The 22,933-nt window shown below is 39.3% G+C and overlaps 1 protein-coding gene across 1 annotated transcript in view; it reads right to left on the reverse strand.

Annotated features, from left to right (window-relative positions):
• Window positions 1–22,933, reverse strand: part of SLC9C2 (solute carrier family 9 member C2 (putative)) — a 92,661-nt gene that overhangs the window by 24,923 nt on the left and 44,805 nt on the right. The window contains exons 18-20 of the mRNA XM_032636184.1: window positions 15,256–15,307; window positions 3,438–3,586; window positions 1,174–1,299 (exon numbers count right to left, since the gene is read on the reverse strand). Coding sequence (XP_032492075.1) covers window positions 1,174–1,299; window positions 3,438–3,586; window positions 15,256–15,307 — 327 coding nt within the window. The remainder of the gene's footprint in view (window positions 1–1,173; window positions 1,300–3,437; window positions 3,587–15,255; window positions 15,308–22,933) is intronic.

A 22,933-nucleotide genomic window follows, 5' to 3' on the forward strand; every position in this document is an offset into this window, starting at 1 on the left:
CATCAACATCTATATGCTCTCTCTTCAAAACCTATCAAGGGGGCTTCCCTGGTGGTGCAGTGGTTGAGATTCCGCCTGCCGATGCAGGGGACATGGGTTCGTGCCCCAGTCTGGGAAGATCCCACGTGCCATGGAGCGGCTGGGCCTGTGAGCCATGGCCGCTGGGCCTGTGTGTCTGGAGCCTGTGCTCCGCAACGGGAGAGGCCACAACAGTGAGAGGCCCGCATACCAAAAAAAAAAACCCTATCAAGAGTCTGACCATTTCTCACCACTTTCACTCATCCAAGCCACTGTCATCTCTTGCCTACATTATTGTAATCACCTCCTAACTGGATTCCCTGGCTTGCTCTTGACCCCTTACAGCCTGTTCTCAACACATCAACAAATGATCGTTTCTAAGTATAAGTTAGATCATGTCTCTTCAAAACCTTTCAATCTGTTTCCATTTAATTCAGAGTAAAAGCCAAAGTCCTTACAATGACCTACAAAGTTCTACAAACTCAGGCTCTCCACAACTGCTTAGGCTTCATCTCCTCCCTCCACCATTGGTTCGGCCACAGGGTCCTTTGTGATGTTCCTTGAACACAACACACCTCAGGGCATTGCACTTGCCTTCTCCTGGGTATCTATATGGCATGCCCCCACACTTATTTCAGATCTCTTTCCAAAGGAAACTTATTAGCGCAGTCTTCCCTAACCACCCATATAAAATAGCTGCCTAACTATATTCCCTTTTCTCACCTTTTCTCCATATAGCATTTGTTACCATCTGACAGACTATACATTTACTCGTGGGTGTGTTTATTGTCAATCTCTATCCATATAATACAAAGTCCATGAAAGCAGGGACTTATTTATTTTGTTCACTGCCATAACCCCAAACCTAGAACAGTCTCTGGCACAGAGGCTAAGATGGAATTGGTAATAATCAGGTAACATAGATAACTCATCCTAAGCAGATAAGCAATTATAAAAAATATTTTTGCCCTTTAGGCTCAAAATGAAATCTACTCTTCTGGGTTTTGCTAGGCCTCCGTTTTGACTTACCCTTCACTGGACATTAAAGGATTCTTGCTTTGGATAAGTTTTCTTGTTAATCTTGCATTAGGGAGTGGAAAAAATGAAAAACAATTATCATTGAACTTGAGTTAGAATAGAAGACAGAATCTTTACCTTGAAGAACTCAATGAGAACATCTTTATTTTCTAGCCAGATGATATTATTAAGATATTTGTCAGGAGTAGGGGGCGGAATTGCCATTGGAAAGTTATTCAGTGATTTTATTTTTGCAAGAAGCACCTAAAAGAAACAATCAAAATAATAGTGATCAGATCCTGTAACAGAAAAGGGACATCAGGTAAAAATGAAGGAAATCTAAATAAAATACTGTTATGCAAATCTAACCAGGATTTTGACTCAGAGCTTCTCTCACCCTATTTAAATTGTCCTCTAACTTTTTTTTTGTCCCTATTCTCCCCCTTATTACTATCTTTATTACTATTCCCACTGGTATATTAACTCATATTGAATTTATCATTTTTATAATCCAATTAACAGTTGTAGTCTACCCTATCTTAAACTCAAATTATCTAAAACTCACAGTTGATTACCATATGATTTAATGCCACTTTCTCTAAATTTTTTTTCATGTGAATAATTTGCTTCTCTAAGTTCTTCTAATTTTGGAGGATATATTTCTAGTTTTGTAGCCTCTTAGAAGCCTTCTCTGACTCCCCCCACCAGTAAGAGATAATCACTTATCTGCCTTATTCCCATTGTATCTCTTACAAATCTCCCTTATGGAACTCATTACATTGTAGTATTATTATTTTTACTTATCTGTTACATGTAACTTTTGTTGATTGGCTGAATAAGTGACTAAATGAAAAAGAGAGGAAGAGTCCATGGACTTTTCAAGACCCCATGGCATGTAGTAGGTGTTCAACAAGTATTTACACAGCTAAACTGGCTAGATTTACCTAGCTCTTTATGACCTGGGATTGATAATTATATCTCTTTAGCTGACAATTAGGCAGTTAGTAGGCATTCAATAAATAACTGTTGAAAGATTGATTTACCCATTACCTTTCTAAATAAACCTATAGGAAAAAATAAGACTCTCTCTTCATAAGGGCTATTATTTATTTATTTTAACTAATGGACATCAAGCATTCAATTGAATCTTATACAATATCCAAAGTAAGAAGGGAACAATATACAAAAATACAAAACACAATGTGCACAGAGGTGTAACTTGAAGAATACTGTAAAGCGGTCTTTTTCGCCCCTTTGACAGACACTAAGGAGAAATCATATTACCCATTTAGTCCTGTGCCATGACCTTATAGAGACTAATGAGGTAGAGCTATGACAGGGAAAGCTGGCCGGTCCCACGCCCACTTCCCTTCTGGGGCCATGGAGAGGGACTATGTGCAGGAAATATCCAGAAGCACAGTCCATGTAGCCTGTGGCTGAAAGGGACCAGTGACAAGGAAAAGCATTGACACCCAGGAGCAGCTTATTCTTGGGAATACACAGGCAGAATGTGGGACCAGAACTTCCATTTTTCTTCTCTATGCTAGGAGGCCAATAGACTCTTGTACAAAATAGAAAAAAACTTTCCTATTTTCACAATTTGCAGTCTAGATGGTAGAAGTGATAGAGTGGTAGGATTAAACATTAAACATGTTTTCCTCTGTCTTATATTCCTAATTTTTTTTGCAAATTTATAATTTTTCAAAAGTCCATTTATCAGCTAACCACTTAGGGTGTCTTCCCTGTTCCTCTCAGAACTGTTCCCTCCCTGATCTTCACCAACACACACACACACACACGATGGTCCCCTCCTGTCTATGTTAACATTAGGAAATTACCACCTCCCTTGCCACAGCTGGTGGGCCTGGGCACTACATATTCCACCAATGGACAGACAGGCAGAAAAATCTAATGACTTTGTAGAGGGAGCCAAAAGAAGATTCCACAGAGGGGCAACCCTGATAAGAAATGGAGAATCTGAAAGCTTTCTAGGTCATTGTTCAAGTCCCTTCCTGAGGCCTGGCCATGTGGTCTGGCTACCATGGGATCTGTAAAGTGCTCTGTGTCCTTATAATAAGTCCTCCAACTCCATTTCTTTGCTAAACCTAGCTCAGATTGGTTCTGTTACTTGCAACCAAGTGGTTTTGACATGGAGTGAACCAGGTAGTGCTGGCACTAGTTTCCATTGGCATTAACAAAGACTTAGGCAATTATAAAGTTTACAACTGTCATGACTCACCCTTTTCCCAATCTCCCTCACTAATTACACTCTGCTAGAGTAGCACTGCAGGCTTGAGTGCTCGGCTTATGGAATCCAGCAATATGGAAAATTGCTTTCTTACCTTATTACCTTTTACCTATTACCTTTTACCTATTACCTTTTACCTTATTACCTTTCTTACCTTATTCATCTCAATGCCCTCATGTTTATCAATAATGCCTCTTGACCAAAGGAAGGTGAGGCTTTTCAGAGCTTTAGCAATCACATTCCGGATTGCCTGCTTAGTCTTCAAAGCAATGACAACATCACGACCTTCATGCTCTATGAGTCCTGAAGCAAATAAAATTATCAGTAGGCAAACAATTCAATAACCACAATAATAACAAATATTTGCATAAGTTTATAATTTCCAAAGTATTTACACAATATCCTTTCATTCCTGTCTCATATAGAACTTGTGAGACCAGTAGGACTAAAGTTATTTTCATCTTTATTTTACAGATGAGAGAATTGAAAAAAGGCTTCCTTCACCAGCTAAGAGAAAATCACTCCATCTTATTCCCATGGCATCTCCTACATACCTACATTATGAACTCATTACATTGTAATATTATTATTTTTCCTTATTTGTCTCATCCTCCATATTATATAATTTTTGGTGGGTGGATGAACAAATGACTGAATAAAAGTGCCCCTGGACTTTCGCTGGTGGGTCTTTCTGAGATCAAATCTCATATTCTTCCTCTTTAACAAGCATGAGAAGTCAAGGGATTGACTGGGAGTCAAGGCTTAAACTGCATCTGTTTCATCCTTGTAATCCTAACCTTGAGCACAACACCTGACATCTGGAAGGTACTCAATCATTTTTTAACTGAAATGAGCTGAGCAGTGAAATGAAGGACAGCAAGATGGAGAACATAGGTTTTAGTGTCTGATACACCTGGGCTTGAGATCTAGCTCACCACTTACCAGCCATAGGACCTCAGGGGAGTTAACCTTTCTAAGGCTCAGTTTCATTATCTATAAAATGAAGATAATAGTATTTGCCTCATGGAGCAATTATATGGATTAAATGAAATAATGCATATAAAGCCCTTAACACAATTCCTGATATAATTAGCATTCAGTAATAGGTTGCAGTAACCACACAGGAACAGGCACTCCCTTTCACATGACTGAATCAAGAAAACTTCATAATATTCCATAGTGATCTAAAACATAAGACAGCGACTCCTAGGCCCCTAATCTTTAAAAGCGCAGAAATAAAAATCTGCTTAATACATAAATGGAAAAAATGGGTCCTGGATTTTCTGAGACACTGCCAAAATATTCTGACCTATTGTCTCCAAACTTACAATTTCGTTCATTAGACCATGTTCTTTCAGTTTTGATGTGGAAAGTATGATCCTCATAAATCCATATGGCGTCTTACAATGTGGTTATCAATACAAAGTGGTTTTGCTTTATTTCTTTTATATTAACGTCCATTTGTTAGGACGTTACCATATGCCAGGCTCTCTACTAGATACTTTTGCACACACTGAGAGCTTGGCCCACAGCCCCCATATGAGAAAAACACACCCGAGAAGTTTTGTATAAAATCCTAGGACTCCCCTGTAGGTTTCAACTCCAGCAGAGTGACTGTAGATGCTCAAGAAATGATACCCCTTGCAGCTCCACATTCCTTTGCAAAGTAAAGCAAAACAAAAACAACACCCTCTGTCAAAGGTAATCTTCATGTGTCTTTTTCTTACAACCTTAAGGCAGGGGTCCCCAACCCCCGGGCCATGGAACAGTACCAATCCGTGGCCTGTTAGGAACCAGGCCACACAGCAGGAGGTGAGCAGCGGGCAAGCGATCAAAGCTTCATCTACATTTACAGCCATTCCCCATCACTTGCATTACTGCCTGAGCTCCACCTCCTGTCAGATCAGTAGCGGCATTAGATTCTCATACAAGTGTGAACCCTACTGTGAACAACACATGCAACGGATCTAGGTTGCGTGCTCCTTATGAGAATCCAATGCCTGACGATCTGAGGTAGAGCTGAGGTGGTGATGCTAGTGCTGGGGAGCGGCTGCAAATACAGATTATCATTAGCAGAGAGGTTTGACTGCACAGAGACCATAATAAATCAATTGCTTGCAGACTCAAAACCCTATCAGTGAGTGGCAAGTGACAATTAAGCTCCATCTGGTGGCAGGCTTTAAGTCAGAATCCGACAGTTATTTTAGGCCGTGCATGGCCCGCCCGTTATTTTCTTTTATTTCTTTTATTTCTTTTGCCCATTATTTTATTCTCCACCTCCATCCGCACCTCTTTCCCGCACTCCACACTTGTCTCAATCACAGTTTTGGTAAGCCCACAAGCTAACCCTAGCCAAAATGAGTAAAAAACAAGCATCACTGGAGGGCTTCTTTGAAAAGGGGTAAAGACCCTTACAGCAGAAGACTCTAAGACTGCCAACAAAAAGAAAGCTACATTTAAAAGAAAATACTGGGGGTGGGGGTGGGGGTGGGCAGGCAGAGTCAAGATGGCAGCATGGGAGGACACAGAGTTCATGTCGCCCCACAACTAGGGTGCCTGCTGGACACTGGTGGGGGAACTCGATACCCAAGGAGGCGGGAGGAACCCCTGAGTGACTGGATAGGACGTGGGGGTAGTGAGGGGGAAGGAGAAGTGGAGGCCGGACAGGACCAGCACTGCTGAGGGGTGGCTGGGAGAGGGGAAGGGTTCCCATGCCTGCAGGGACCCTCAGGGATACAGAGGATCAGAGGGAACCACACCTAGTGTTTTCCCTGCCCAATCAGCCCACAAGCCTGCTGGGCTTCCAGACTGAGTCCTTCACCCTCTAAGGCCCCCTCTGAAAGACGTTGGGCCTGGGCGGGGGTGGCGGGACCAAAAGGAGAAGCGGACAGGGAGGATCAGGGGAAGTACCATGGGCGTTTTCCCCATGCGATTGGGCCCCGGGAAGCCTGCTCCTGGGCCTGATCCTCCACCTCCAAGGCTCCCTCCAGCTGCGGGGGTCCTAGGGGCATGGGGTGGGGGCCAGAAGAAGAGAGGCCAATGGGAAGGGACCCTCTGGGATCAGAGTTGGGGGGAACATGCCTAGCATTTCCCCCACCCACTGGTGCCCAGGGAGCCTGCTGTGGTCCTGGATCTGGTCCCCTGCCCTCTGAGGCCAGAGGCACTCCTGGGCCCCTCCTGCCACATTGAGCCTAAGCCTCACCTCCCACCCCTCAGGGCCTTTTCAGGCCCTGTGGGACCTAAGCATAGGCCCCGCCAACTGCCTAAACCCTGCTCCTGCCTAAGCCCCACCCACAACAGCCAAGGCCTTGTCCCTTTTTCTCCTCTTTTTCGCTATTGTGATTCTGTTTCACCTTCCAGTTGTATTCAGTATTTTTATTTTTATTTAAAAAATATTTTTATTTTTTTATATTTATATTTTTACTTTTTCTAACATATCTGTTAGCTTTTTGTATATTTTTTTATTTATAAAAATATATAGAGAAATTTATATTTTTTATTTTTTTATTTTTTCTAACATATATACATTTTTTTCTAATATATCTGTATTTTATCTATATTTTTATTTTTTTCTAACATATCTGTTAGTTTTCTAATCTTATTTTCTGTTTTACTCTTTGATATTGTTCTGCTCCTTTTTTTTTTTTCTTTTCCTGCTCTGCAAGGCTTGCAGGATCTTGATTCACGAGCCAGGGGTCAGGCCTGAGCTCCTGCAGTGGGAACTCTGAGTCCAAACAATGGGACTAACAGAGAACCTCAGATCCCAGGGAATATTTATCAGAGTGAGGTCTCCCGGAGGTTCTCATCTTGCCAACAAGACCCAGCTCTACCTAACAGCCTACAAACTCCAGTGCTGGAAGCCTCGGGCCAAACAACCAGTAAGACAGGAACAAAATCCCACCCATCAGGAAAAAAAACAATGAGATGACAAAAATATATGTCACAGATGAAGGACCAAGGTAAAAACCAACAAGACCAAATAAATGAAGAGGAAATAGGCAATCTACCTGAAAAAGAATTCAGAGTAATGATAGTAAAGATGATCCAAAATCTTGGAAATAGAATGGAGGCACAGATCGAGAAAATAAGAGAACTGTTTAACAAAGATCTAGCAGAACTAAAGAACAAACAGAGATGAACAACATAATAATTGAAATGAAAAATACACTAGAGGGAATCAAGAGCAGAAAAAATGAGGCAGAAGAATGAATAAGTGAGCTGGAAGACAGAATGGTGGAAATAACTGCTGAGGAGCAGAACAAAGAAAAACCAATGAAAAGAATTGAAGACAATCTCAGAGACCTCTGGGACAACACTAAATGCACCAACATTCAAATTATAGGGGTCCCAGAAGAAGAAGAGAAAAAGAAAGAGTCTGAGAAAATATTTGAAGAGATTATAGGTGAAAACTTCTCAAACATGGGAAAGGAAATAGTCACCCAAGTCCACAAAGTGCAGAGAGTCCCATACAGGATAAACCCTAAGAAAAACACACCAAGACACATATTAATCAAACTAACAAAAATGAAACTCAAAGAAAAAATATTAAGAGCAGCAAGAGAAAAACCAAAAATAATATATAAAAGAATCCCCATAAGGTTATCAGCTGATTTTTCAGCAGACACTCTGCAGGCCAGAAGGGAGTGGCAGGATATACTAAAAGTGATGAAAGAGAAAAATCTACAACCAAGATTACTCTACCCAGCAAGGATCTCATTCAGATTCGATGGAGAAATCAAAAGCTTTACAGACAAGCAAAAGCTAAGAGTATTCAGCACCACCAAACCAGCTTTACAACAACTGCTAAAGAAAATTCTCTAGGTGGGAAACACAAGAGAAGAAAATGACCCACAAAAACACCCCATAACAATTAAGAAAATGGTGATAGGAACATACATATCGATAATAAACTTGAATGTAAATGGATTAACTGCTCCAACCAAAAGACACAGGCTCACTAAATGGATACAAAAACATGACCCATATATATGCTGTCTATAAGAAACCCACTTCAGACCTAGGGACACACACAGACTCAAAGTGAAGGCATGGAAAAAGATATTCCATGAAAATGGAAATCAAAAGAAAGCTGGAGTAGCAATACTCATATCAGATAAAATAGACTTTAAAATAAAGACTGTTACAAGAGATAAGGAAGGACATTACATAATGATCAAGGGATCAATCCAAGACGAAGATATAACAATTATAAATATTTATGCACCCAACATAGGAGCTCCTCAATACATAGGGCAAATCCTAACAGCCATAAAAGGGGAAATTGACGGTAACACAATAATAGTAGGGGACTTTAACACCACACTTACACCAATGGACAGACCATCCAAACAGAAAATAAATAAGGAAACACAAGCTTTAAATGACACAACAGACCAGAAAGATTTAACTGATATTTATATGACATTCCACCGAAAGTGGCAGAATACACTTTCTTCTCAAGTGCACAAGCACTTGTTTCTTCTCAAGCATTCTTTCTTTCTTTTTTTTTAAATAGATCTTTATTGGAGTATAATTGCTTCACAATACTGTGTTAGTTTCTGTTGTACAACAAAGTGAATCAGCCATGTGCATACATATATCCCCATATCCCCTCCCTCTTGAGCCTCCCTCCCACCCTCCCTGCCCCACCTCTCTAGGTCATTGGAAAGCACTGAGCTGATTTCCCTATACTACGCTGCTTCCCACTAGCTAATTATTTTACACTCGGTATTGTACATATGTCGATATGAAGCATCTTTTCTTACCACAATGCTATGAGATTAGAAATCAATTACAGGAAGAAAAACCTGTAAAAAACACAAACATATGGAGGCTAAACATGCAATACTACATAACCAAGAGATCACTGAAGAAATTAAAAAATACACAGAAACAAATGACAATGAAAACAGGACCACCCAAAACCTATGGGATGCAGCAAAAGCAGTTCTAAGAGGGAAGTTTATAGCAATTCAATCTCACCTCAAGAAACAAGAAAAATCTGAAACAAAAAATCTAACCTTATACCTAAAGGAACTAGAGAAAGAAGAACAAACAAAACCCAAAGTTAGTAGATGGAAAGAAACCATAAAGATCAGAGCAGAAATAAATGAAATAGAAATGAAGAAAACAATAGCAAAGATCAATAAAACTGAAAGTTGGATCTTTGAGAAGATAAACAAAACTGATAAACCTTTAGCCAGACTCATCAAAAAAAAAAAGGGAGTGGATGCAAATCAATAAAATTAGAAATGAAAAAGGAGAAATCACAACTGACACTGCAGAAATACAAAGGATTATGAGACTACTACAAACAACTATATGCCAATAAAATGGACAACCACGAAGAAATGGAAAAATTCTTGGAAAGGTACAATTTTCCAAGACTGAACCAGGAAGAATTAGAAAATATAAACAGACCTATCACAAGTAAAGAAATTGAAACTGTAATTAAAAATCTTCCAACAAACAAAAGCCCAGGACCAGATGGCTTCACAGGCGAATTCTATCAAACATTTAGAGAAGAGCTAACACCTATCCTTCTCAAACTCTTCCAAAAGACTGCAGAGGGAGGAACACTCTCAAATTCGTTCTACAAGGCCACCATCACCCTGATACCAAAACCAAACAAAGATATCACAAAAAAAGAAAATTAGAGACCAATATCACTGATGAACATAGATGCAAAAATCCTGAACAAAATACTAGCAAACAGAATCCAACAACACGTTAAAAGGATCATACACCATGATCAAGTGGGATTTATCCCAGGGATGCAAGCATTCTTCAATATATGCAAATCAATCAATGCGATACATCATACTAACAAATTAAGGAATAAAAACCATATGATCATCTCAACAGAGGCAGAAAAAGCTTTTGCCAAAATTCAACACCAATTTATGATAAAACTCTCTAGAAAATGGGCATAGAGGGAAACTACCTCAACATAATAAAGGCCATATATGACAAACCCAGAGCAAACATTCTCAATGGTGAAAAACTGAAAGCATTTCCTCTAAGATCAGGAAGAAGACAAGGATGTCCACTCTCGCCACTCTTATTCAACATAGTTTTGGAAGTCCTAGCCATGGCAATCAGAGAAGAAAAAGAAATAAAACGAATCCAAATTGGAAAAGAAGCAGTAATACTGTCACTGCTTGCAGATGACAAGATACTACACATAGATAATCCTAAAGATGCCACCAGAAAACTATTAGAACTAATCAATGAATTTGGTAAGGTTGAAGGATACAAAATTAATGCACAGAAATCTCTGGCATTCCTATACACTAACAACAAAAAATCTGAAAGAGAAATTAAGGAAACACTCCCATTTACTATCGTAACAAAAAGAATAAAATACCTAGGAATAAACCTACCTAAGCAGGCAAAAGACTTGTACTCAGAAGACTATAAAACACTGATGAAAGAAAACAACGATGACATAAACAGATGGAGAAATATACCATGTTCTTGGATTGGAAGAATCAATATTGTGAAGACGACTATACTACTGAAAGAAATCTACAGACTCAATGCAATCCCTATCAAACTATCAATGGCATTCTTCACAGAATTAGAACAAAAAATTGTACAGCTTATATGGAAACACAAAAGACCCCGAATAGCCAAAGTAATCTTGAGAAGGAAAAACGCAGCTGGAGGAATCAGGCTCCTCGACTTCAGACTATACTACAAAGCTACAGCAATCAAGATAGTATGGTACTGGCACAAAAACAGAAATATGTATCAGTGGTACAGGACAGAAAGTCCAGAGATAAACCCACACATCTATGATCACCTAATTTATGACAAAGGAGGCACGGATATACAATGGAGAAAACACAGCCTCTTCAATAAGTGATGCTGGGAAAACTGGACAGCTACATGTAAAAGAATGAAATTAGAACACTCCCCACCACCATACACAAAAATAAACTCAAAATGGATTAAAGACCTAAATGTAAGACTGGACACTATAAAACTCTTAGAGGAAAACATAGGAAAAACATTCTTTGAGATAAACCACAGCAAGATCTTTTTTGATCCACCTCCTAGAGTAGTGAAAATAAAAACAAAAATAAACAAATGGGTCCTAATTAAACTTAAAAGCTTTTGCACAGCAAAGGAAGCCATAAACAAGATGAAAAGACAACCCTCAGAATGGGAGAAAATATTTGCAAACGAAGCAATGTCACAAAGGATTCATCTCCAAAATATACAAAGAGCTCATGGAGCTCAATATCAAAAAAACAAACAATTCAACTAAAAACTGGGTGGAAGGCCTAAATAGACATTTCTCCAAAGAAGACATACAGATGGCCAAGAGGCACATGAAAAGATCTCAACATCACTAATTATTAGAGAAAGGCAAATTAAAACTACAATGAAGTATCACCTCACACCGGTCAAAATGGCCATCATCAAAAAATCTACACACAATAAATGCTGGAGACGGTGTGGAGAAAAGGGAACCCTTTTGCACTGTTGGTGGGAATGTAAATTGATACAGCCACTGTGGAGAGCAGTATGCAGGTTCCTTAAAAAACTATATATAGAACTACCATATGACCCAGTAATCCCACTACTGGGCATATACCCTGAGAACACCATAATTCAAAACGACACATGGGGGCTTCCTTGGTGGCACAGTGGTTAAGAATCCACCTGCCAATGCAGGGGATAAGGGTTCAAGTCCTGGTCTGGGAAGATCTGACATGCCACAGAGCAACAAAGCCTGTATGCCATAACTCCTGAGCCTGTGCTCTGGAGCCCGTGCCCCACAACTACTGAATCCCATGTGCCACAACTACTGAATCCCATGTGCCACAACTACTGAAGCCTGCACACCTAGAGCTCACGCTCCACAACAAGAGAACCCACCACAATGAGAAACCCGCGCACCGCAATGAAAAGCCCCCACTCATCGCAACTAGAGAAAAGACTGCATGCAGCAACAAAGACTCAACACAGCCAAAAATAAATAAATTTAAATAAAATTTAAAAAAAAAAGGACACATGTACCCCAATGTTCATTGCAGCACTATTTATAATAGCCAGGACATGGAAACAACCTAAATGTCCAAAAACAAATGAATGAAGAAAGAAGATGCAGTACATATATACAATGGAATATTACACAGCCATAAAAAGGAACGAAATTGGGTCATTTGTAGAGATGTGGATGGACCTAAAGTCTGTCATACAGAGTGAAGTAAGCCAGAAAGAGAAAAACAAATATTGTATAGTAACGCATATATGTGGATTCTAGAAAAATGGTACAGATGAACCAACCTATTTGCAGGGCAGGAATATAGATGTAGATGTAGAGAACAGACATATGGGCACGGGGGTGGGGAAGGGGAGGGTGGGACGAATTGGGAGATTAGGTTTGACATAAACACACTACCATGGGTAAAACAGATTGCTGGTGGGAACCTGCTGTATAGTACAGGGAGCTCAGCTCTGTGCTCTGTGATGACCTAGATGGGTGGAATGGGGGCAGTGGGAGGGGGACCAAGAGGGAGGGGATATAGGTATACATATAGCTGATTCACTTCATTGTACAGCAGAAACTAACATAACATTGTAAAGCGATTATACTCCAATAAAAATTTAAAAATTAAAAGAAAAAGAAAGAAAATACCAAGAGTCTTACTTATAGGTTCATTGCAACAGGTGATTCACATTCTCCAAGCCCACTTTGTATAATATGTGGTAACCTGCTATCCAATGAAACTATGAAACCTTCAAAACTGCTTTGCCACATGGAGACCAAGCATGCTGCATTAAAAGACAAGCCTTTGGAGTTTTCAAAAGAAAAAAGTGTGAACACGAAGAACAGAAGCAATTATTGAAGGCCACCATTTCATCAAATGTGTCTGCACTGAGAGCATCATTCTTAGTGGCTAACCACATTGCTAAAGCTAAGAAGCCCTTTACTACTGGTGAAGAGTTGATCCTGCCTGCTGCTAAGGACATTTGTCATGAACTTTTAGGAGAGGCTGCAGTTCAAAAGGTGACACGTGTTCCTCTTTCAGCTAGCACCATAACTAGATGAATTGGTGAAATAGCAGAGGTTAGTGAGGCACAATTGTTAGAGAGGATTAATGAGTCACCGTGGTACGCAACCCAGGTTGACGAGTCTACTGATGTTGACATCAAGGCAACAATGCTTGTCTTTGTGCGATATATATTTCAGGAGGATGTGCATGAGGATATGTTATGTGTACTTTTGCTGCCAACCAACACCACAGCTGCAGAACTATTCAAGTCTCTGAATGATTACATATCAGGAAAACTGAATTGGTCATTTTGTGTCAGTATATGCATGGATGGAACAGCTGCCATGACTAGACATCTTTCTGGTTTCACTACTCGGGTCAAAGAGGTCGCTTCTGAATGTGAGTCTACGCACTGTGTCATCCACAGAGAAATGCTGGCTAGCTAAAAAATGTCACCTGAACTTAACAACGTTTTGCAGGATATGATTAAAATTATCAACTACATTAAAGTACACGTCCTTAACTCACGTCTGTTTGCGCAGCTCTCTGAGGAGATGGACACAGAACACACACATCTTCTCTTATACACAGAAGTGAGATGGCTTCTAAAGGTAGATCACTGGCCAGAGTGTTTGAGTTACAAGAGCTGTTCCAGAGATTTCTTTTAGAAAAACAGTCACCACTGACAGCATATTTCAGTGACACAGAATGGGTCACAAAACTTGCTTACTTGTGTGACACATTTAACCAGCTCAACGAACTCAATCTGTCATTTCAGGGGAGAATGACAACTGTGTTCAAGTCGGCAGATAAAGTGGCTGCATTCAAAGCCAAACTGGAATTATGGAGGAGATCAGGGAACACTGGGATTTTTGACATGTTTTAAACATTAGAAGAGATTTTGAAAGAGACTGAGCCAGGGCCTTCTCTCTCCCAGCTGGTGCATGATCACCTACCTCAGCTTTCAAAAGAGTTTGAGCATTACTTCCCAACCACAAAAGACCCCCAAACTGGGAAGGAATGGATCTGCGACCCATTTGTGAATAAGCCAGGTGAATCGACTTTGTCCGTGCTAGAAGAGGATCAACTGCTTGAGGTGGCAAATGACAGTGGCCTTAAAAGTACGCTTGAGGGCCTCCCTGGTGGTGCAGTGGTTGAGAGTCCGCCTGCCGATGCAGGGGACACAGGTTCGCGCCCCAGTCTGGGAAGATCCCACATGCCGCGGAGCGGCTGGGCCCGTGAGCCGTGGCCGCTGAGCCTGCGCGTCCGGAGCCTGTGCTCCGCAACGGGAGAGGCCACAACAGTGAGAGGACCGCGTACCGCAAAAAAAAAAGTACGCTTGAGACAACTTCAAATCTCCATGTGTTCTGGATTAAAGTCAAGGCGGAATACCCTGAGATTGCCACAAAAGCACTGAAAAGCCTGCTTCCATTTCCAACATCCTATCTTTGTGAAGCAGGGTTTTCTGCAGTGACAGCCACCAAAATGAGATTACAGAGTAGACTGGACATAAGCAACACAATGTAATAATAATAGAAATAAAGTGCACAATAAATGTAATGTGCTTGAATCATCCCGAAACCATCCCCCGACCCACCGTCTGTGGAAAAATTGTTTTCCAAGAAACTGGTCCCTGGTGCCAAAAAGGTTGGGGACCACTGCCTTAAGGAATCTGATCTTGCCACCTTAATACACTTTCTGCACTCTTCATTTTTTCTTTTATGCTTCCATAGCAAATAATAGAACTCCTCTAACTTTCTGCAATTATCTATTGACATGCTCACACTTCCCACCAGGATCTACACTTTATGTACACCTGGCCCATTAAACGGGTTCAAAAAATGCTTATTGAACGAATAAATGAATGAGTGAATGACTGAATGAAAGCATGAACTTGTCTTCCTTTGGTTAAATTATGGGATGATAAGGTGTGATTTCAGGAAATTAGATATTCCAACTACTTACCTAGTTCTTTGACAGCGTCTCGTTTGTTGGTTTCCAAAATTTCATATAATTTCTGTGAGAAGTTAAAAAAAACATTAATTTCTAATTACACCAAGTGCATTACTGGCTTTAAAACCTGAGAAAAAGAAGTATGGTAGGGGCTTCCCTGGTGGCGCAGTGGTTAAGAATCCGCCTGCCAATGCAGGGGACACAGGTTCAGGCCCTGGTCTAGGAAGATCCCACATGCCACAGAGCAACTAAGCCCGTGCACTGCAACTACTGAGCCTGTGCTATAGAGCCTGCAAGCCACAACTACTGAAGCCCACGCGCCTAGAGCCCGTGCTCCACTACAAGAGAAGCCACCGCAATGAGAAGCCTGTGCACCACAACAAAGAGTAGCCCCCGCTCGCCACAACTAGAGAAAGCCCGCGTGCAGCAATGAAGACCCAATGCAGCCAAAAATAAATAAATTAAATAGACAAAATTTAAAAAAAAAGAAGTACGGTAGAAGAAATCTCACTTAGATTAGCGTTTGGGGGAGATATTTAGCTCAAATCTTCCCTCTCTGTCAATTCTGCTGCTTTCCCCAGGCTCACACTCATAGCGCAATGGATGCTGTGTAGGAGCTTACATAACTACTGTGCCTAGTATTTCTTAGAAAAGACTAGTGTACACTCCACTGTGCATCAAGGAGAATTCTCATAGATAGCGCACCACGAGAGGGTGGCCAACAGAGAAGCTGTTTGGGAAGCCAGTCTATCGGGAGTGCAAAAACGAGTGGAATAATGAGAAAATATGGTGTCAAGTAGGTCATGTTTCCTACAGATAACTCCTGACATAACTGAAGAAAGAGGTCCACTCTGGGCTAACCCATCTCTGTTCATTCACACAGTAGGTATTTGTCCAATTCCCACCATGTCCCCAGGCATGGCTCTACATGGAGCTTGCCCTCTAGGTTTGAGTCCTTCTGGAGCTTCCGCTTGGCCACATCAACAGCTCTGGGACTAAACAACTGACAGTTCTCTAGGATGGTCAGGTACAGATGGCTGAAATTCTGCACCCAAATCATGCATGGTATCTTCCTATTTACAAGGAACAGCTGGTTTGTTATCTAAAGCTTAAGCAGTTAAAGTGTGTGTTGTTCTGTTTAGAGAAGTCATATTAATCACTCATTTTGGATGTAAGAATGAAGTATACAATTTTTTTTTTGGCCACCGCACGTCTTGCAGGATCTTAGTTCCCCAACCAGGGATGGAATCCGTACCCTTGGCAGTGAAAGCATGGAGTCCTAACTACTGGACTGCCAGGGAATTCCCTGAGTATATAATTTTTATTAAATTATTTCTTCTCACTTGATAACACTGAATCAGCAATGTGAAGGTACCAAATTATTAGCCTGCACATGACACCCACATACTGTGCTCCGGCCCTGCTTGCAACAGTTCACAGACAGCAGCTAAGCCCCCTTCATACTACCAGCTCTGTAAAACTGCCACAGAATGACGTTGCATAAGACACTATTAGGAACCGACTCCTGCCCACAAAGAGAAAATAACCATGAAAGCCTAGACATACATGTGACTTCTCTAAAGGTGAGCTGCCACTGGCCAGGTTCTTGAACCGTGTCACTTTCAGAATAAACACCAGTCCGATATCTAAACACATCTCAATAAGACAGTTAAATGTTTACAGAAGTCTCCTTTAAAAATGCCAAAGGGGAATTCTTTTCATGTCTTACACTTCCAGGCAAATCTCTGCCCCCAAATCGCTACGCCTTCAACCAAACTCCTCAAAACACATTCTTAACTTCCCCCACTGGCTCTTGTTTTTCTTCTCTCCTCTTCCTGTTTCTGAAATATTTTCTCCTATGAAGAGCTTTATGTTCTTTCTAATAGAGATCAACCTAAACTTTCAGTAGTTCTTTTAATTTTCTTCTCCAATATTCTAAGTAAATCAACAGGACAGAATTCTGTTGTACATTAACATTTGATCCAATAATCAATACTCCTGTGATAAATCTAGATAATATTTCTCTATCCAGTCTATAAGGATATCATATAAGATGTCAGATGCCTTCCTAAAATTCAGGTATACTCTTCCTATAGTGGTACCTGATTATAAAAAAGAAATCTTAAATGCTAAAGATATTTAACAATACAGCTTTTATGTACTTTAGAAATGAAAAACTAAAACATTAAATTAGGTGTCTTCACAGCCTCTCCCTCTCCTGAACTTGATAAAGAAAGAGGCTCTCTTTCTTGGCCGAGAACCTGAGGCAACCAACACTCATCACAAAAAATAGGCATAACAACCGGAAGACATAACCCCCAGCGCACCCTGATTTTGTTTTTACACACACAATTATAAGATCTAGGGCTCCAGTAATTAGGATTTAAATTCATTCTTGGATTAAAACTCAGGAGTCTCACGTGGGCTGAGAAAACACCCTTTAGCTACTGCTACTACTCAATTTAGATTTTCATCTACATATATGAAAATATAACCCCAAATCACCAAACACTGGGTGGAAAAACTGAATGAAAGATAAGAACCAAACACAACAAATAGAAGAATGAACCTCGAAGAAGCAGAACTGATACAGGAAACAGAAATTCTTAAAATAAAGAGGTTCAAGAAAATATCACATTCTTTTAAAAACGGAAAAGAAACAGTTACTATGAAAAAGAAGCAATCAAAGTTCTTGATTGCTTGACAAAAAGTATTTGTCAAAAAAAAAGTTAGCAGATGGGCTGAATAACAGAATAGACACAGCTAAAGACTGACTTAGGAACCTGGAAAATCAAACTGGGGGTTCTCAATACAAAGAGGAAAGAGTTGAAAGTTATGAGGAAAGTTGAAAGAGGGACTAAACACAGATATTCAAAACTCTTTAAAAGAGTGCCAAAAGGAGAAAATAGAAACCACAGAGGGGAGAAAATAATCAAAGAAGTAATAGAAGGAGGATGGTAATCTTCAGATTATAAAGGCTCCACCATGTGCTGAACGGGACAAATTAAAAAAAAAAATCACACGTAGACATATCTTGGTGAAATTTCAGAACTCCAAGGATAAAAAGAAAATCCCAAAGACTTTAAAGAATGAGGGAAAAAGTCACCTACAAAAGCAAAAGTAAAATCAGTCTTGTATCAGCAATGCTGAAGACAGAGGGGCAATGATTTCAGGAAAATGGTTTTGGAGAGTCAAACTATTAAAATCAAAATCAAAACAAAAAGAATTTTGGACTTACGGAAAATTTTTTGTACATATGGAAAAAATTTCTTATGGACATAATCCAGCATAATAGAAAGGAAAGTAAAAAAGGAGCTCACATGAGACTCCAGAAAGAGTGGCTGAGGAATATAACCTAAAGGAAGAGAAGGAAGTTATTGTTAAAAAAAATTAATTCATTTGCTGTTTCATAGAGAAGAGTCCCTTCAAGTACAAAAGGTTTAATGACATAGGATAGTATTTCCTTTGTTATGGATTCAATCAAATGATAGGTTCTAGAGTGAATAAAATTTATACAATCATAATATTTATATAATCATAAAGTAGAGGTTGTTTTTTGGTTTTCCATGTATAGAGTCATTTACTGAAAAGAATGAAGACAATTATACTTACAGCATAGAAGGTAAATGTTATAAACTGTCTGCCTGTAAAAATAATAGCTCCAAAAATTTAAGAGAGAAAAAGAAAAGGTTAAAGGAGATGAATGTTTAATCTCCTTATATTGCACAGCAAAGAGTAAATAAAGGCTGTTTAGAAATAATAAATCAAGAATTAGATCCACCAGAGGGCAGACAGCAGAAGCAAGAAGAACAACAATCCTGTAGCCAGTGGAACAAAAACCACATTCACAGAAACACAAACAACATGAAAAGGCAGAGGGCTATGTACCAGATGAAGGAACAAGATAAAACTACAGAAAAACAACTAAATGATGTGGAGATAGCCAACCTTCCAAAAAAAGAATTCAGAATAATGATAGTGAAGATGATCCAGGACCTCGGAAAAAGAATGGAGGCAAAGATCGAGAAGATGCAAGAAATGTTTAACAAAGAACTAGAAGAATTAAAGAACAAACAAACAGAGATGAACAATACAATAACTGAAATGAAAACTACACTAGAAGGAATCAATAGAAAAACAACTGACGCAGAAGAATGGATAAATGACCTGGAAGAAAGAATGGTGGAATTCACTGCTGTGGAACAGAATAAAGAAAAAACACTGAAAAGAAATGAGGACAGCCTAAGAGACCTCTGGGACAACATGAAACGCAACAACATTCGCATTATAGGGGTCCCAGAAGGAGAAGAGAGAGAGAAAGGACCCGAGAAAATATTTGAAGAGATTATAGTTGAAAATCTTCCTAACATGGGAAAGGAAATAGCCACCCAAGTCCAGGAAGCACAGTGAGTCCCATACAGGATAAACTCAAGGAGAAACAAGCCGAGACCCATGGTAATCAAATTGGCAAAAATTAAAGACAAAGAAAAATTATTGAAAGCAGCAAGGGAAAAACGACAAATAACATACAAGTGAACTCCCATAAAGTTAACAGCTGATTTCTCAGCAGAAACTCTACAAGCCAGAAGGGAGTGGCATGATATACTTAAAGTGATGACAGGGAAGAACCTACAACCAAGATTACTCTACCCGGCAAGGATCTCATTCAGATTTGATGGAGAAATCAAAAGCTTTACAGACAAGCAAAAGCTAAGACACCACCAAACCAGCTGTACAACAAATGCTAAAGGAACTTCTTTAAGTGCGAAACACAAGAGAAGAAAAGGACCTACAAAAACAAACCCAAAACAACTAAGAAAATGGTCATAGGAACATACATATCGATAATTACCTTAAACATGAATGGATTAAATGCTCCAACCAAAAGACACAGGCTTGCTGAATGGATACAAAAACAAGACCCATATATATGCTGTCTACAAGAGACCCACTTCAGACCTAGGGACACAAACAGACTGAAAGTGAGGGGATGGGAAAAGATACTCCATGCAAATGGAAATCAAAAGAAAGCTGGAGTAGCAATACTCGTATCAGACAAAATAGACTTTAAAATAAAGAATGTTAAAAGAGACAAGGAAGGGGACTACATAATGATCAAGGGATCAATCCAAGAAGAAGATTTAACAATTATAAATATATATGCATCCAACATAAGAGCACCTCAATACATAAGGCGACTGCTAACAGCTATAAAAGAGGAAATCGACAGTAACACAGTAAGAGTGGGGGACTTTAACACCTCACTTACACCAATGGCCAGATCATCCAAAATAAAAATAAATAAGAAACAGAAGGTTTAAATGACGTGATAGACCAGACAGATTTAATTGATAGTTATAGGACAGTCCATCCAAAAACAGCAGATTACACTTTCTTCTCAAGTGCACATGGAACATTCTCCAGGACAGATCACATCTTGGGTCACAAATCAAGCCTCAATAAATTTAAAAAAACTGAAATCATATCAAGCATCTTTTCTGACCACAACGCTATGAGATTAGAAATGAATTACAGGGAAAAAAACGTAAAAAACACAAACACATGGAGGCTAAACAATACATTACTAAATAATCAAACGATCACTGAAAAAATCAAAGAGGAAATCAAAAAATACCTAGAGACAAATGACAATGAAAACACGATGATCCAAACCCTGCGGGATGCAGCAAAAGCAGTTCTAAGAGGGAAGTTTACAGCTATACAAGCCTACCTCAAGAAACAAGAAAAATCTCAAATAAACAATCTAACCTTACACTTAAAGGAAGTAGAGAAAGAAGAACAAATAAAACCCAAAGTTAGCAGAAGGAACGAAATCATAAAGATCAGAGCACAAATAAATGAAATAGAAACAAAGAAAACAACAGCAAAGATGAATAAAACTAAAAACTGGTTCTTTGAGAAGATAAGCAAAATTGATAAACCATTAGCCAGACTCATCAAGAAAAAGAGGGAGAGGACTCAAATCAATAACATTAGAAATGAAAAAGGAGAAGTTACGACAGACACCACAGAAATACAAAGCATCCTAAGAGACTACTACATGCAACTCTATGCCAATAAAATGGACAACCTGGAAGAAATGGACAAATTCTTAGAAAGGTATAACCTTCCAAGACTGAACCAGGAAGAAATAGAAAATATGAACAGACCAATCACAAATAATGCAATGGAAACTGTGATTAAAAATCTTCCAACAAACAAAAGGCCCGGACCAGATGGCTTCACAGGTGAATTCTACCAAACATTTAGAGAAGAGCTAACACCCATCCTTCTCAAACTCTTCTAAAAAACTGCGGAATAAGGAACACTCCCAAACTCATTCTATGAGGCCACCATCACCCTGATACCAAAACCAGACAGAGATACTACAAAAAAAGAAAATTACAGACCAATATCACTGATGATTATAGACGCAAAAAATCTCAACAAAATACTAGCAAACAGAATCCAACAACACATTAAAAGGATCATACACCATGATCAAGTGGGATTTATCCCAGGGATGCAAGCGTTCTTCAATATATGCAAATCAATCAATGTGATACACCATGTTAACAAATTGAAGAAGAAAAACCATATGATCATCTCGATAGATGCAGAAAAAGCTTTTGACAAAATTCAACACCCATTTATGATAAAAAAACTCTCCAGAAAGTGGGCATAGAGGGAACCTACTTCAACATAATAAAGGCCATATACGACAAACCCACAGCAAACATCATTCTCAATGATGAAAATCTGAAAGCATTTCCTCTAAGATCAGGAACAAGACAAGGATGTCCTCTCTCACCACTATTATTCAACATAGCTTTGGAAGTCCTAGCCACGGCAATCAGAGAAGAAAAAGAAATAAAAGGAATACAAATTGGAAAAGAAGTAAAACTGTCACTGTTTGCAGATGACATGATACTATACTATACATAGAGAATCCTAAAGATGCCACCAGAAAACTACTAGAACTAATCAATGAATTTGGTAAAGTTGCAGGATACAAAATTAATGCACAGAAATCTCTGGCATTCCTATACACCGATGATGAAAACTCTGCAAGAGAAATTAAGGAAACACTCCCATTTACCATTGCAACTAAATGAATAAAATACCTAGGAATAAACCTACCTAAGGAGACAAAAGAACTGTATGCAGAAATCTGTAAGACACTGATGAAAGAAATTAAAGATGATATCAACAGATGGAGAGATATACCATGTTCTTGGATTAGAAGAATCAATATTTTGAAAATGACTATACTACCCAAAGCAATCTACAGATTCAATGCAATCCCTATCAAATTACTAATGGCATTTTTTACAGAACTAGAACAAAAAATCTTAAAATTTGTATGGAGACACAAAACACCCCAAATAGCCAAAGCAGTCTTGAGGGGAAAAAAAGGAGCTGGAGGAATCAGACACTCTGACTTCAGACTCTACTACAAAGCTACAGTAATCAAGACAATATGGTACTGGCACAAAAACAGAAATACAGATCAATAGAACAAGATAGAAAGCCTAGAGATAAACTCACGCACATATGGTCAACTAATCTATGACAAAGGAGGCAAGGATATACAATGGAGAAAAGATAGTCTTCAATAAGTGGTGCTGGAAAAACTGGACAGCTACATGTAAAAGAATGAAATTAGAACACTCCCTAACACCATACAAAA

This window comes from Phocoena sinus, chromosome 1 (assembly GCF_008692025.1).
Source record: "Phocoena sinus isolate mPhoSin1 chromosome 1, mPhoSin1.pri, whole genome shotgun sequence".
Taxonomy (NCBI): domain Eukaryota; kingdom Metazoa; phylum Chordata; class Mammalia; order Artiodactyla; family Phocoenidae; genus Phocoena; species Phocoena sinus.